Source organism: Arvicola amphibius, chromosome 10 (genome assembly GCF_903992535.2).
Source record: "Arvicola amphibius chromosome 10, mArvAmp1.2, whole genome shotgun sequence".
NCBI lineage: Eukaryota > Metazoa > Chordata > Mammalia > Rodentia > Cricetidae > Arvicola > Arvicola amphibius.
Window position 1 is genome coordinate 32,075,513 of NC_052056.1, and position 17,251 is coordinate 32,092,763.

Here is a 17,251-nt window from a genome sequence, read left to right on the forward strand (position 1 = left end):
GGACAGAATTTCTGACCTAGTATGTCTACTTTCGTCTTGCTGAACCACGAAAAGAAGTGTGATCACACTGAACACAGTAAAGGGATAATTGCAATGGTCTTTGTCACTATATAAACATTAAACGAACACCTCCCGTTTTTAAAGTAATACTGCTGGGTTCTTTTTTTGAACGCTAGTTTCTTTTCAACTCTCAGTACCTCTATCGGGGCTCTTTCCGAAACAGAGAAATGATAAGCATAGCAAACAAATAGCTGCCTTTCAGTGAAAACGGGATGGCTTCCGCGACTCTCTATCGCTGTCTCAGGACAAATCCTAGCCTCCCTGACCCTTAGGCAAGACCCTCGACTTCCGACCCACTGCCTTCCTCGCACTGGGTGCACGGAACCTGGCTGCCAGCCACCGGCTGCTCTGCTCTTCCTCAGTGCCCGTTTCCGACGGCACTAGGACCCAGCGAAGTCCCAGAGCGGGGTTCGCGGAAAGGCAGCCAGACTCCTCCTTATCTCCAGTGTCAAACTTGACATCAGACTGCGAGCGGAGCATGGTAACTTCTCCAGCAATCAGAGCTCTCCCCCTCACATCAGTGGCATGCTTCGTGGAGATATGCTCCTCTCACTGCCCGGTGCACCAGCAACATGGATTGTCACCTCTCCATCCTCCTCTTGCTCATCTGCTGCGTCCTCAGCTGCTCCGGGGAACTGAGCCCACAGCCTTCCAACGAAGGTAAGCCAGGTACCCGCGCTGCCCCGGAACGGAGCCCGCAGTCCCTGTACCCGCTCTGCCCCCCGAGGTGCCTTCGGAACCAGTGGCAGCGAAAGATGGTCTTTGCCCAGTAGCAGTCTCAATATACTTTGGGGAGAAATGATTTGGGACTGTGGAAACCGTCAAAAAAATCTGTTTTTAATCTGATAGCCACTCAAGCTATTACCACATTTACCAATTTGAAGCAGAAAGAAAGAAAACCCTCCGGTTTTTTTACAGCCCAGTCTGTTAATTGCCAAATAGCCAAGGCAGTATTTTATTTTCTAATTATGACCATGTGGTCCTCTGAGAAGTTTCAAAGAAAAGGCTAGTCATCTCTTTAGACCCCGCCGTGTGTTTTAAAGATAATGACAGGTTGCTCCTACTTAGAGAATTTGGCATTTATGAATGGACTGCAGGGAAAGGGGCTCTTTGGATCCGTGTGTGCGCGCGTGTGTGCGTATGTTTATGTTACAACCGCCTTACTGAAGTGATGTGGATCCCGCCGGGCGATGCTGTGCTCAGCGATACAGGTTCCGTGGGCAGCATATGCATGCCACATTAACAGCGGGGATGTTTGTACGGATATAAGTGAGTTTAAGCTGGGTTCTTCTAAATGAAGGACTTTTGTACAAATAGCAGAAGGCGTTTAATGATTGATTGATGAATAGTTCCTGGGCAGATACAGTAAATAACTGAATAGCAAATTAGAAAGACTGCTCATGGGCAGCTAATGGCATTTCCTTGATGTTGGATTAATTATTGTCCGTGTAACGGGCATCCCTGGCTTTTCAATGGTTCAAAGTGTAAGCCTAATATTGAGAATATTTGTTTTTGTGTGGACGGAACAGACTCATCACGCCTTTCTGTGGACTTTTCACGATCTAGTCCTAATGGTTTGTGAATACAAACTCTTAAAACATAACTTTTCCTAATAATTGATTGTAATGCAGCAACACATACAACTTTAATTTCCTCTTAATGATTTTGAACATTTAGAATATAATTGAACAAGTTAACAATAGAGAGCAGCTGATGGGCAGGAAGCACAGTAGGTGTACAAGACTCACTTAAAAATATTTTATAGAGCAATGTTTTATGCATTATTTTTACGTCCATGTGAAAAAATGTAAGCACATTCTGCACAAAGACTGCTTCAAGTGTTTGATGACCTACTTTTACTGTTAATGGGGCAGTTTAATTTTCTTTCCTAGTGCTTTGACTGTCTTTATTAATTTAGCAGAGTTTATTAATTTTGTCTGATTTTTCAAAACATAAATGGATTTTATTTTCATCGCGGTGATGGGGAAAATCATCTTTTTCTCAAATAACTGCTTTCGCAACACAAATTAAAATATTCATTTGAAAGTAATGAATGCTTTGTCATTCTTCATGAAGAAAATAGACATGAGCCATCATATGATTATGAGTAACACAACATGTTAAAGAGTTTTCAACTATTATTCCAAATATATGAAATCACCAATAATTACTAGAAAACAATATAACTGCCACATTGTTTAGATGAGTTGTATCTTTCAAAATGGAATGCATATAAACTATCCACACGATGATCTGACTGACTTAGTGATGAACAGGATCTAGATGAAATTATATTTGTATATCAACTTAAACTTTATTTAAATTGAAAAAATAATACCCTTAACCTTATTCACACTCATACAGAAACAATGCATATTAACTTAATTAAATAAGTATAATTAAAACTTAATTGCCTTTAAACCACATTTATGTATGTATGATTGCATAATGTATGTCAATAGTCAGGAACAAATTAACCATATACAAATATAGTGGTAAAATACTCATAAAATGTCATTTAATTTGCTTCTGTGAAAGTTTTTATGTGTCTACTGTTCACAGGATTAGTCTTTCAGACATTATTATATGGCTACTGTCTCATTTTCTTTATGAGGCTGCTATGACTTTAAAAGTTATGATCAATAGTTTAAGTTAGATAATACTTTATTGATACTTTAAATATTTATTCACATGCTGGGCTCTTAGCTGTTGAGTCCTATGGAGAGGGAAAATTCCAAATCTGTACCACAATGTCTATGCAATTCCCCTAACAAAGTAATCTGGATTCAAAGGTAGATCTAAGATAAATTGAACCAGTTAATTTTGAAGACTGAAGATACATGAGAGGATAGATTATGCTTAAAATAGTGTGCTGAAAACTATGTTTTAATACTACAAAAAATTTACTACAGCTCATCAATTTTACTACTAGAATACATTCTCCTATCATGGAGTTAGACATGATGGAAATGGTAGAATAAAACCAGGAAATTGAGCTGATTGTTAAGGAACTTGTCTTTATGACAGTTTAAACAAAAATTCAGATCATTAAATAAAACTATTGAAATTCCATGCGTCCAAAATAAAGAAATAATGTGAGTTTGATGTGAATTTTCCAACCCATCCGTTCATTAAAGTGACTTTCTAACATGCTTTTAATAAAGTAATTCCAGCTTCTACTTTCTCTCCCTGGTCTTCTGAATGTTAATAGAGATGCATGATTTGGAGGGCCATTTAAAACCTGGCCTGAAGACCTACACAGAAGTTAGTAAAGACTTGCTAACTGTGATCAGTTCTTTCCACTCACATGGCACAAGAGACTTCGAGTAGGCAATCACTTCCTTTTCAAAAGAAAATTAGAACTGCACTGTTTTTTATCAGGATAGATTTTATGCTTGCTCTGTGTGCCTACTCGATTTCCATCTTCTAGGGACTCAGAATGATGAGCAGTAAGTTTGGAAAAAAGCTAAAACTTGATACAGAGAGAAGTGATTGACCTTTATTAGTGCAGCCAACTTTAGAACTGCATGAAGTACTCTTTATATACAAATATTTGTAGCAGTCTGAAGCAGAATGCACAGTTTATTTAATATTATATGCAATATTTTCCATCCAACAGTCCTCACAAATTGGATTCACATTTACCCATGCACTCTTTACACTAAAAATGAGAGTTTTTAAAGTAAAGTTCAGTAAAATTCAGTCTACATACCTACATCCTTCTCATTGGGATACCCTGTTCTGAGTGGCTATGACACTGTCTATGAAATCCCTGCTAAGTACAAGAGACCATTATGTGAGTGTTTGAAGATTAGAAGTAACTTGCAGATGTATGTTATATACTTTTCTTAGAGTAGTAGGCAAATGTTGACACAATAAATATTTAAATAATAAACGTATTCTTTGTAAAATTTGCTCAGAATCGATATTACCTTCAATGTCTATAAATTCTCACACTCAAATAAAAACTCTCTGTGATGGAAACATTAACAAAGAGCTAAGCTATCATGTCATCTTTATGGGCTTTTTTTTTTTTTTCAAAGAAGGCTTACATTTGCTTTTAATAGCATTTCTTCATGCTAGACTAAATAATTGAATGCATTATACATTTCTGTAATTTAATAGTTCGCCTAATAGCTTGCCCCTCCACCCACCCCCAATAGTTATAACTGTGCTGTTTGCCTGGAGGTAGGAGAAACCTTAATTTTGCTGCTTTATAACCCACAACAGTTAACACTTGACCTAGGTCATTAACAGGATTATCAGCAAATTTGTTTAAGCTTTTACTGACAATCTGAATTGCTATGATAATATTATGATTGTGCCAAAAAAGAAAGTTCTTGTAACCTCTCAAAATTGATCATGAAATTAATTCATTTCGAATCAATATCTTCCTAAATAATAATATTGATACCATTAAATTCAAGTGAGGAAATATTCACTTTAAGACTATACTCACCTCATTTTGACATCAGTTCTTGACAGAAGTGAAAAATTAGTCATGTTTTAAAAATACTAAGTATTCTAGTAAGTATAGTGGATTTAGACATCCAAAAAAGCCTAACCATGGCTTTTAAATATTTTTTTCCTACTAATTCTATGATGCATACAATTTTTCCCCCTGAAGTAAAAAGTTATGTTTCTAAGTTAGAATTGACTGGACGTATAAAATGAAAACTGCAGAAAACATAATTGCCATTTTAAGTCATGGTTATACTATACAGAAACGTATCTTCTCCATGAATTAGGAGAAATTGAAAGTTTCCATAAAAATTGAAACTAATACCCACTCACTCTTAAAGCAAAGTGTTAAATAAAAACATAAAGGTATTTACCAGTGTTTAATAACTTGATAAAGTTTCACATAAAGTTTTCTGTTACTTGAATGTCATCATGGTTGGTACCTTGTTTTTATAAAATGTAGTAGTTTTAACTTGATCATTATTATTTGAATTTAAGTAAATATTTAGTAGGATTCTTTATCTTGAGTGTGTATGACCCCCATTTGAATATTCAAATTTCGGTATATTCTTTAATGGTCAAATTACTTTTAATACTATTAAAAATACTATTTAAAAGTATTTCTTCCCTATAGAAATTTCTGAATGTTCAATTTCTTAGGAGAATGTTGAAAATTTTTCTGAAATAAAATATATGCAGCTTTTAAATATCAAATAATCAGTTACATATGCAAAGGATTTTTAAGGCAAAGCTTATTTCTACAATATTTTTGATTTAGTGACTTCAATGGGAATGGAAGCAGCAGAAATGTTCTTGAAAGTTACATTTTCCAAGTCATAAAATCTTCAAGAAAGTATTAATAAAACTTTCCACAAATCATCAAAACTCGATAAGTTCTTACAGACAGAACTTACTTAGAGATCTGTGATGTGGGCTACCTTTGATTTGAGTCATTTTCCAATGGTTTTGTTTGGCATAAACACTAGATGTACAGAGAAATATGTATTTCTTGGAAGAATTGTAACTTCTATGAGAGTTTTTCTTTTTTTGTCACGATCTCCAACTTTATTTTTTTTACTTACACATTTGTCAGAAAAGTATTCAATAAACTTTGCTCTTTCAATTCTTGCTTCAGCGAGATTGAGAGCAGATTCGGTGTCTCTCTTTGGCTGTTTTAAGAGATCTGGATTTTATCACCACTGAGGGTCAGTAAGGGGCTTCTAGCAAGTGTGCAAGTAGCTTTTCACACATTTTTCAAATAAAGAGTTGATTGGTGTGAAGCCTTTGTTATATTATTCTTCCAGGTATATATAAAGCTGGAATAAAATACTCCTCAAAAATAAAAAAGGTAATAAATAAAAAAAACTTCTGTGATCGCGTCGTAATGACTTTAAAATAAAAACAGTGCTGCAATTTTAGTAAAATACAACAGTCTCCAAACCATGAATCCATCACTCTTGGAAGCCATTGCTCTTGTATTCAAAGGACAGGATTCTTGTGTGCTCTTGATCAAACTCTGCAGGTCTGCTCGCGGCTGTCCACTACCAGGCAGTTGTTTGAACTTAGCAGATATCCGCCCTCCCCACCCCAGGAAAAATATGAGCATCAGCAATTTTATTTTACTTCCAACAATTTTCTTTGAAATATATTTTAAGAAGGTAGTTCACTACAAAGAATGTCTATGCAAGTGAAAAGAAAATAAGAAGTTGATTAGAAAGATCAAGAGGAGAAGACAGAGGTTCTAAAGCCAATGATAATATATGAATGTTTTGCTTAAATGATATTTATCGCTTGCATCATCGGGGTAATCAATTTTTCATGAAATCCCTTAAACCTACAGTTCAAAAAAAATGGGTATGCCGCTTTATTTATTTCCTCTCTCAAGTTTACACGCTTACTCTTGATTTTTTTTTTCTTCTCCAGAAGCAAAGCCTTGTCCAGGAAAGTTTTAAGAGTCTGAGCCAAAGTCTGCTTTCCCCGTTGAAAGCCTGGCCTCATGCACGTGGAGGGTGTATGGAATCAAAACCAGTTCAGCAAATAAAGCTTCAAACTTGAAGTGACATTATTAAACTGGAAGCCATGAATGTGCACCCCCCACACACCCCTTCATTTTCTAAACCACGTCCTGCTGTTCTAGTCAAAGCAAAGGGTGAAAATCCACATAATCCAAACCAACATGGTGAACTGAGAATAATAGGTGAGGAAGGAGGGGGGAAACAAATCGCAGCACTGTACAAACAAACTGCTGTGAGCAGTCTTCATCAGGGGCAGGGCTGGCCAGAAGAGGAGGCGTCTGAGCCTCTTTCTCTCTGCATTACATTGCCTACATTTGATCATTTGATAATGCACTATTGATTAAGTTCTAAAACTCTGGGTCCTAGTAAACGTTTAGCATTGTGGCACTTTACAGGGAATGGCTGTAAAGATTGGCCACAGAAGAATCAAGCACCCTTGGCTGCCATCACACCCACGCCAGGGCGTCTTAAGCCCCAGCTGCTTGTAGTGGGGACCAGTGGAGTCAAGGAAGCCAGGCGCTTCCCTCTCCAGTCCCATTCACTGTTTTCTCACTGGAAGCTCTCAGCATTAAAACCCAGGCAGGGTGTGAAACTGCCAGCTGTAAGCCCTCCGGGGCCAGGGAACTCTTCACGCAATTTCCCCTCAATCCGCCGCGAAGGACTGCGTCTGGAGCGAGGCGCGGAGCCCGGATGACCATGACCATGGCGCGGTGAAGGGATGCTGGCGGCTCTGGGCATCCTGCCTTCCACAGCCTGCGTTTCTGGCTGCAAAGTCACCTGTGCTGGCTTCAGCCTGAGAGGAGCGCCTAACACAACTCCGGCGGTTTCAAGCCAAAACTGGCTAGCAAACAACGAACGCGCGCCCTCTGCCTGTAGCCTCCGGGCTGCCGCCGGGCTTCCCCCCTCCCCCCCACCTGGCAGCCACCTGCAACCGATTGGGGTAGAGAGAACGCCACCCCTCCCTTGCCCCCACCCACTTCCTACTCCAACAAGTCCTGTTCTATGCAGGAGACCCCAGATCTCTGATTCCCTTGCTGCGTCTTCCGTTGCTGTCAACCAGACCTTTCAATCTGGCGTCCGGCGGTGAAGCGGTGGTGTCTTTTCCATCTACCTTCATCTGTTCACCCGGTGACAGGGGGAGGCAGAGGATAAGGGTTGGAAAAGCATCTTCTCTTTCAGCTGCAGCACACAGAGACCTCTGATGACCCAGTTGTCGTGTTCGCTGCTGTCTGACCCTCTGCTATTTTTTGCTCTCTTCACAGTCTTCTCTCCTCCAGTTTCTAAATAAAGGAATTGTTTTTCTTTTCCAGTTTTCTTTAAAGTCACCTGCTGGCGCCACCTGTTAGTCCCTTACTCATTGCTGATGTAGTGTTTCATAAGACTCACAATCGGAGTGTTGCCATCCACCCCCGCCCCCTATCCAGCCCCCCACCCACTGCCAAAGTCCTCTCTCAGATTGGTACCATTTTTCTCTTCAGAGTCTGGTAAACTTGAAATGATCCATAGAGGGGTTCCTCAAAGTGGTGTAATCCAAGTAGATTCATGGTTGAATGCTTCTGATATTTTGGGGGCTGTGTCAGGCTATCAATATCTCTCTCTTAAATAATGGCTGAATCCAGTAGCTAAGTGTGTTTTCAACGTCCTGTACCCATTGGGATTACAATCTCACTGCCCCACTGTCTATCTTTGTCATTCATTCATTCATTCATTCATTCCTGGACCTTACATCAATCACCCTTAAAATAAGTATTAGGGAATCTCTTAGGTACAACCGAGGGAACAGAGCACAATACCACTACTGGATGCGGGGTCCAGCTCCTCTGAATCTCCGCGTTGACTCCTTCCTTCGCTCTACAGATCCTGCACACCTGTCAAGTAGCCCTTTCGTTCCAGAACAGGATTGTCAACCTGGCTCTTTGTGGCTGAACTAATTTGTTTTGTGATTTTGCAAAATTAACTTCAAAATGCAGAGAATTTTGGCAGGAGAAATTAAATCAGTAAGAGGACTTTGAACTCCGAAAGTGGTGACACATAGAAATCATGGTTATCTGTACGTTAGTCACAGTTAGGAGTATTTATTAGTTAGAGGAAGTTGATGCAGAGAGCAGGAGGTAAGGCCCACAAAGCCTTTTCTGCACCCACCTGGGCCTCTGTTTTCTTTTCCTAATACTCAGATGCCACAGACCTCATCCCAAAATGAAGACTTCTCCAGGATCCCATAGACAAAAAATTGTGAGAAAATTGTCACCATAACCAGGCTGTGAAGATTGAGGATTTTATGTAATAAGAATGGAGTGTGATTTTACTCTGGGAATTGCCACAGAAAGTCAGGAAGAGGGGAAAATAGAGCATGCTCCAAAATGTGTGTGTGTGTGTGTGTTACCTAAGATTAAAAAATAAAACTAAGTGATTTATCTTTGTGTACATTAAAAATACTTGCAGCCTGTTGAAGAGAGTTATTTTTTACAAGGTAGCTAAAAGAGCACTTTGGAAAGTAGCAAATTAAGTAGGGGGCAATTATGCCTTTCATGGAGAATTTCGGCACACATGTTTAGCATTAATTGAGGCAATAAATTCCCTTTACCTGCCAAAAAGCAAAAATAGCATATTGATGACATCAGGCTTCTAAGTAAAAAAGCAAGTTTTTTTAAGTATCTTTCATCTCTTGCTGTAATGTCAATGTTTAACCTATAAAATGTAATTTATTGATTTTTTTATTTTCTTTGAAACATGGTATAGCCCATGCTGGCTTTGAACTCTTGATCTTACCAAGTGCTAGGACTAGAGAAATAGGTCACTAACCCTGGCCTTTATTTAAAAATCCTAATGTGTTGTCTATTATATTTTCTGCTCTCCAAGAGGGATCTACCTACTCAGTCATTGGGAAAAGAGAAAAACTTAGATAGGTCTTTTCCCCAGCCTCACGTCTGGAAAATAGCTCAGCAATTGTTTTCTTCAAATATGGCTTTTAAAATTCTTGTATGAACTTAGATAACACTTCCAAATCAAGGGAAATGTAAACATGACTAAAAAGTTCAATTCTTAATTACTTCTTTTCCTGACAAAGTTGGCTGATTTCTAATTCTCTTGGAGTTTTAACATCCCAATCTCCCTCTGAATACCTAAAGGAAATAACATCTTTTCTTAGTACTTGATGCATTTCCTGATTTGCAAACCTGATTTAGCAATTGATAATATCTTTTAAGTAATAATGTTAAAATGTATTTCATTAGAAAGATGTGTCTCTTAATTCAAAAGATGGCAGACAGTCTTCACACTGAAAAGTCAGGCTGGGAAACTAATTTCCAATGGCTTCCATGTGGCTCATTTTACTAATCCTTAGGCTAAGCAAAACACTACTCTGAGGAAATGTCTGTTTGCAGCACAGGCTCTGTGTGTTTGTGTGTTTGTGTGTGTGTGTGTGTGTGTGTGTGGTGTGTTGCCAATCACAGAGCTTTCTTGAAAAACTAAGCTGTTCCAACACCATAACTACAGTTTTATGTATGAGTATATACATTGTGGACACAGGATGCTGTAAATTCTTTTCTGAAAAATAATCAGTGAGATTAAGAGTTATAACTGTTTGTCATACTTTAATCTGGATTTCCCACCACTCATCCACTGTCTGTAATAATGACAATATCCCCACAAATATGCCAAAGCAACTTTAGGTAGTATTTTTTAAGAAGGAAAAGAACTAAAATTATTAAATAAAGGCTGGCAATAAATAAGAATATTACTGCTTTATTAAGTATAAGAGTCCTATTAAATTTATCTACTGTGAAATACTACAAACACCTTTTTAAGTATACTATTTTATTCTCAGTTTACATTTTCTGTCTATTTTATCATAGATAAAACTCATTTACATTTGATAATTCAAAAGAAAAGCTCATAGCCTTTACTGTGTGTTATCAACATTTCTGTCTTAGACTAGAATCTTTTAATGCCCTTGTTTTATGAAAAATAAATTCTTACATGGGTAATTATGTGTATTTTAGGTGTCTGTGCTGATTAATTTAGTCTATCACAGCAATAATGGGTTTCTTATATTCTGAGGTACAATTGCCCGTCTGAAACACTTGTGCATCGTAAGATAGAGCTTTTTCTTACCCTGAAAGCAATATTTAAAATCATTTTAAGTGTTTTAGTGCAAAAACAAAAGCAAAAAGTTATAGTTTTTAATATCTTCAGGTATTTTTCCTCTGAAAAGATCACCTTTGCAAGTTATGAACATTTTTATATGACCAGGTTTGTTTTTATAGTAGATTTATTACACTTAATGTTATTAATGAGAAGGCTAGGGTCATCAGGCAGGAGAGATTCTTTGGTGGTTGGTAATGCTAACCATTCTTGTATAGGACTAAAGTTCAGCTCTCAGCACCCAAATGGTGGCATACAACCTCATGGCATGTAACTCTAGCTCTAGGAAATCTAATGCTCTCTTCTAGCACCCTTGGGCTCCTGCACACACCTGGTGTACATAAGCTCACACAGACTCACACACAAACACATAACTAAATAAAATATAAATAATAAAAAAAATTCTAAATTCAATTTCAAATCTCCAGACTTGGAAACTGTTGAGAGGAGACAAGAAAACTAAGATACATGGAATTTCTTGTTTTTAAGAACTCATCTTTCATAATTACAATGTTTTGTTTATGTCTATTTATCAAGAATGTAAAGGTAATGATTAGTTTCAGGCTAAACTTTGGAAAATATTGTAAGTTTGGCATGTTCTATGTCCTTGTAAATATCAATACTGGTGGGAAAGATGTCCCTGGAATGAGTTCTTAGATAAAATCTATGCGGTGATGCATATATGAAATAGTGAAAATTATGACATAACTCCACAGAGGAGGTGTATTATTGTTACAAATTTACATCTAAAAAAGATAGATTTAATTATCTGCCGCACTTCATTTGACAGACGTGAATATAACTTGTTTTAGATTTTAGTGAATGTTTTTAGACTTTAATAATTTAAACAATCTCATAATAAACAAGTACATTTGAAAAAGTGGATATTGAGAAATATTCCCAGCAAGCACAGCTGTAAGGTGAATGTAAGTTCTGTATTGGATATGCATGCTTGCATATATTCATGTGAGTATATTGGAAACACATGTGACCAGCACAAAAGGACCATCCCAAAATAGAAGCTTCTGTAGGACCTCTTCACAATGTAATTACACTACCAAGAAAAACCACACTGAAGTCCGTTTGAACTCTACCTTCCCTTTCATCAGTAAATTAAATGTTTTCTGACTGTCCCCAGCAGTCAGTTTGATATTTTCCATTGACACCATAATCCTCAAATTTGAAGAAAATGGCTGGGGTTTTTACATAGATGGATCTTCAATAGACTATTACAATGATCCAAATGTGTTACATTAAAAAACCTCTCTCTCTCTCTCTCTCTCTCTCTCTCTCTCTCTCTCTCTCCTCTCTCTCTCTCTCTCTCTCTCTCTCTCTCTCTCTCTCTCTCTCTCTCTCTGTGTGTGTGTGTGTGTAGCTATTGCTTAAATTTGTATCTTTTTTAGTAAAATTTATGACATATGACACTTTAAACATCGTCCTGAATATCAAGAATTCAAACTGTACCTTGCTTCTAGCTTTTTCAGATATTTAAAAGTATTTATAATGAAATTAAGTCTTTGTCAAGAAAATGTGTGTTGAAATATTACAGTGTCCAGAGGTTATTCTTAAGCTGAAATGTAACTTCTTTCCTCCTGCAGTCTTGTTTCTGCTTCTAAAGTTTAGATTCCTTATGTCTAAGAACTCCCATGGACTTTTTTTATTTCTGAAAAGAGTGTTACATTAGAGTTGGTTCTATGCCATTTTCACAGCCATTGGTCAAATCCTGACTCAGAAAAGCCTGTCTTCAACACCTGATATCTAATAAGAAAGATTACATGATAGTTTGATAGAATGTACCCAAAGTAACCTGACTTTATAAGATAAAGACACTGCACATTTTAGATACTTAAAGTGATCTTTGCCTTAATTATTATTTCTATGTCATCATTTTCACTTTTTAAAACTTTGTGTTCTTTCCAAAGCCTTTCTGAATTAAAAGTAAACAAGCTGTTTTACTTCTAGAACATTCCAAAAGAAAGTATGCATTGAGAAGTTGCCATTTAACCTAATGAGTAATATTAGACTCTTTGTTAGACACATTTTGGAAATTAAGTGTAAACTGGAAAATGTATATAAATGAATCATATAATAGTTGCCCATGTGCAGGAAAAGAACCCTACTATTTTGTGATGGTTTCCACATTTGGGGTGGATCACTTACTAAAACTTCGCTGACAAGTCCCCACTAGTTTATATAAAATGATTATTTGTTAAAAAATACTGCCCCACACCCCTCAGCCCTGAATTGAGATTTTGATAGCTTCGTGGGTGTGCATTAACACTGTCAGTGTATAACCTTTGAACTTTCTTCTGATTAGTAAAGGCAAACATCAAGGAAATGCTTAAAAGTGCTCAGAACTTAAAATTGGTACAGTGTATGCCTGTGTAAGCTTCCTTTACAAGTATAATTTGGGCTGTTATCTCCTGGATCTATGTAAACAGGTAAACAAGAAGTCTTAGGGTGAGACTTTGTGTGTTTCCATTTAAAGACATTCTCCCTGCTATTTGTAAAGATTTAGACAAGGCACATAATTACAGTTTCTTTTACAATTAAGCTCTGTACAGATATCCAACAACTTTTGTAAACTCTTGTAAATCCAACAATCTTTCTTAGAAGAAAATTCTATAAGAATAATATATTTTAGTATAATGTCTTGTCTAGAAATCTTTTATTACACACTAAAATCCATCAAGGTAACATGTAATGAATAACTTTAAAAAATCCAGAAATGTTAAGAATTGTTATCTTGCCGGGCAGTGGTGGCGCACGCCTTTAATCCCAGCACTCGGGAGGCAGAGGCAGGCGGATCTCTGAGTTCGAGGCCAGCCTGGTCTACAAGAGCTAGTTCCAGGACAGGCTCTAGAAACTACAGGGAAACCCTGTCTCGAAAAAAAAAAAAAAAAAAAAAAGAATTGTTATCTTTTACTAATTTTATAAATATTTTATTTAAAATCTGAAAATTAGTCATAAGTAAATATTTATATGACACTATATATTAAATTTAACAATGATATACAACAGTTAAAAATTTTATTTTGTCACTAACATATTAACAGTTGTTAGCTGAAGCCCTAAACCTCTTTTTAAAAGTTCTATTATGTCTAGAAAGGTAAAAAATATTAAAATGAATGCCGCAGAAGCTATTAAGTTAAGGAAATTTAAAAATAGTCAATAAATTCAGGATGAGGTATATCAAAACTGACATCTCTAAATTTCTCCTCAAAAGAATATCCCAATATATACAAATAAACTGATAACAAAAGCTGAGTTATAGTTAACTTTTGCTCAAAATAAATATCTTGATTTTGACAGAGGATTACACAGAGATTTGCAATACCAAGAATAATAACATGTATCCCTTTCTGTGTCGTTTTCTTTGGGGGCTGCTAAAGTATCATTTAGAAGCAGATAAAAAGGTCCTTCTGCTTTCTGTAACCTAAAGCAAAGCTATGCTCTTCATTGTAATAGCAAGTGTTGAAAACAATAAAGATAAGTTTTGTGAACTGTGGCTTGTGAGTGAGGTGATGACGTGAACAGAGTAGAAAGCCATTATTCTTTAGTCAAAGCAAAAGGTAACGAAAAGATGGAATTGTCTTCAGTTGTACTGACTTTATAGTTACTTTTACTGGCTATAAAGGCTGCTTAGAAGTTAAGGTTTTATAAGAAAATATATCTTTTATTAGAGGAATTTGAAATCCTTTAGCTATTAAGCTGGATGTCCACCTAGAAATTATTATATAATAATTATAAATAACTCCATATTTTCATGAAATTCAACCATATCATCACAAAGTGGACTGATGCACGATTAGACAATTAAAAATATCTGCTTCAGCAAGATACCATGTCACTTAGGTTTTACAATTTCTTACATTGTACATATCAGCACTTAGGCAATGTGTATAGCTGTGACTAGTAGGCTGTCGGTCTTTGTAAGTGGGCAAGAAGCAATTCTGAATCAGATATTAGAATGTCCTTGAAAGTCTATGAATGTGTTTATGGATTTTTTTAAGAGCGGAAACTCCAGAAATTTATGTTGTGAGATTTTCATCATCCACACCATCTGACAACATTTATCTTAAAATTTAATTCTGATTCCTTCACCTTTGAACCTGGGGATGTAGCTCAGTGGTAGACTATTTTCTTAGTTTGTGTGAGGCTTGTCAACCTCCAGCACTGCAAACCCAGAAAGTAAGTCAATAAAATGAGGTTTTTATGATAAGAAATTCATTGCATTTCTCTTAATAATAAGAGAAGATGGAGCCAATTCTTTTTACAGCCTATTCTTTTAATGCCATAGGTGAATTTGTTTATGATGCTGAGGGTCTAATCTTGCTTCATGCAACCATCAACGAGATACAGCTCTGGCCAGGAAGGGATTTTGCATGGGTTCTCTCCACTGTGACAGATGATAGGAAAAGAAAAAGGGTGGAGGCTCTCAGGAATCCTAATTCAACTGTGCAGTGTAGCAGGGACAGTGACAGTAAAATTAGTCACAGAAATGACAGATAAGTTTCCTCCTTTCCAGAATTCTCTATAACCAATTTGAGTTCATACATTCTGGACTTCTTAGAAATTTAGTCAGTTCTAACATGGGAATTTCCATTAAAGACCACACTTGCTTGGGTTTACCAGCTCTCCCATTAGTGCCAAATAAAGAGTCAAGTCCAAGTGAGGACGGCCTCCCCATCTCAGGAATGTAAGCCCGTTGCCTCTTCATTCATCCCTATATAAAAGCTCCAAAATTAAAGAGAGTAAATGTGTTGAAATGCAAAACCATGTACTTCCAAACTTAGAACAGTGATTTCCAAATAAAACTTTACTGTCAAGCCCCACTAAAATAGAATCTTGACATTGAAAAATGCTTCCACTTTATAAATTTCTTAGTTTAGAAAGTTAACATGGGCCATATATCTGTTAGAGGAGAAAATATTCTCACATTATCAAAACAATCCACTTCCACATCTCACACCAAATATATTTGGAACTCAGTACATTAGAAAATGATATATGATAACGAATAAGTTACATCTTTTATAAGTAACTGGCATGAATCTGACATCAGAGACTTGAACAATTCACAGCAGCGTAACAACCTTCAGAAACAATTTCCTAATTCTTTGTTAAAGTTCAAATTGTGAATTCATGTTTTGTCGAAATAGAAATGATCTTTTCCATTTATGAGCTGTGTTTAACACTCAGACTAGCGTACGACACTTCTATGAAGCATTTAGTTAGGTAACTCCTCTCCCTGGAGTTTGAACGATGGAAACACTGGAGAGGAAATTGTAGGATCTTCATATATTTTGAGGGAAGAAACCGTCAGTATCCAAGTTCTTTCTTTCCAGCAATGCAAGAATTAAAACAGTGTATTTCTTTGGAGATTTAATCATTGCACCAGAAAAATCACACACAGATTGACTCTAATTCCCCAACTTTATGTGTTTACCTCAGTATGAGTGTGTGCTGCACACAGAGTGTTCACTGTAAAAGGACCACTTGCATGTAATTGGAGACTTGTTATGTAATTAGCAATTCAGCAACCATTAACTTTAAAGTGTTTATGATTCTTAGACTTTGTTGTTCTCATTTTAGATACAAATAGAGAGCACCTTATAAACCTAAATTAAGAACTTTTAAAAAGTGTTTTGATGTCAGCCAGTCTTCACCATTAGGTCATGTGTTGATGGTTGATATAAACACAATTCAGAAGTCAAAGTGGAAGTGTTGTTCCATGTAGAAATTTTACAAGAACACTGGCTACATAGCTTGTTATAAGCTCATAGTGGTTCAAAGTATATTTATGTGATTGGATCAGTATAGTAATATCACAAGATAACCATGTTTAACAAAATTACATGTTTTATAAATAGCAGGATCAAAATCGTGTGTAATGGTGGTGTTTTCTTTACTCACCATAAATTAAATACACTAAAAGTGCAACTTATAAGAAGGTGAAAATATTTTAATTAATCTATATACTTATTTTAATTGACTTGTGGTATTAATATTCATTCTGGATTAGTTGTTCTTTGAACAGAATCCATATGCAGGGCAATTTAAGGTAATACTTTAGTTTTAAACTTGCCTTACATTGAGTTATTTACAATTACAATGTCATAATTATTTCTTCTTTGCTTCACACATTGCTTTTTTGCTGATTATAAATATTGAAATTAAGTCAATTATTGGTCATAGTATGTGATGTGGCATACCAATATTGTCCAGTACCAATTCAGCTATCACATGTATAATGACACCTTGATCTGTTTAGAACCCTAGAGACACTGGTGACAATGACCTAATGAATACTGTACTGATTGGTTTTGTGTGTCAACTTGACACAAGCTAGACTCATCAAGAATGAAGAAGCCTTCAATGAGAAAATGCCTTCATGAAATGAAGCTGTAAAGTATTTTCTTAATTAGTGATCAATGGGGGAGGGCCAAACCCATTGTGGGTGGTACTATCCCTGGATTGGCAGTCTTGGGTTCTATAAAAAAGCAGACCGAGCAAGCCAGTAAACAGCTGCCCTCCATGCAGCAGCTCCTACCTCCAGGTTCTTGCCCTTC

At 36.5% G+C, this 17,251-nt stretch overlaps 1 protein-coding gene across 2 annotated transcripts in view; it reads left to right on the top strand.

Annotated features, from left to right (window-relative positions):
- The first annotated feature begins 632 nt into the window (after positions 1 to 632).
- Epha3 (EPH receptor A3) overlaps positions 633 to 17,251 on the top strand; it is a 304,113-nt gene continuing 287,494 nt past the window's right edge. For both annotated transcript variants that reach the window (XM_038345226.1, XM_038345227.1), the window contains exon 1: positions 633 to 720. In XM_038345226.1, coding sequence (XP_038201154.1) covers positions 633 to 720 — 88 coding nt within the window. The remainder of the gene's footprint in view (positions 721 to 17,251) is intronic.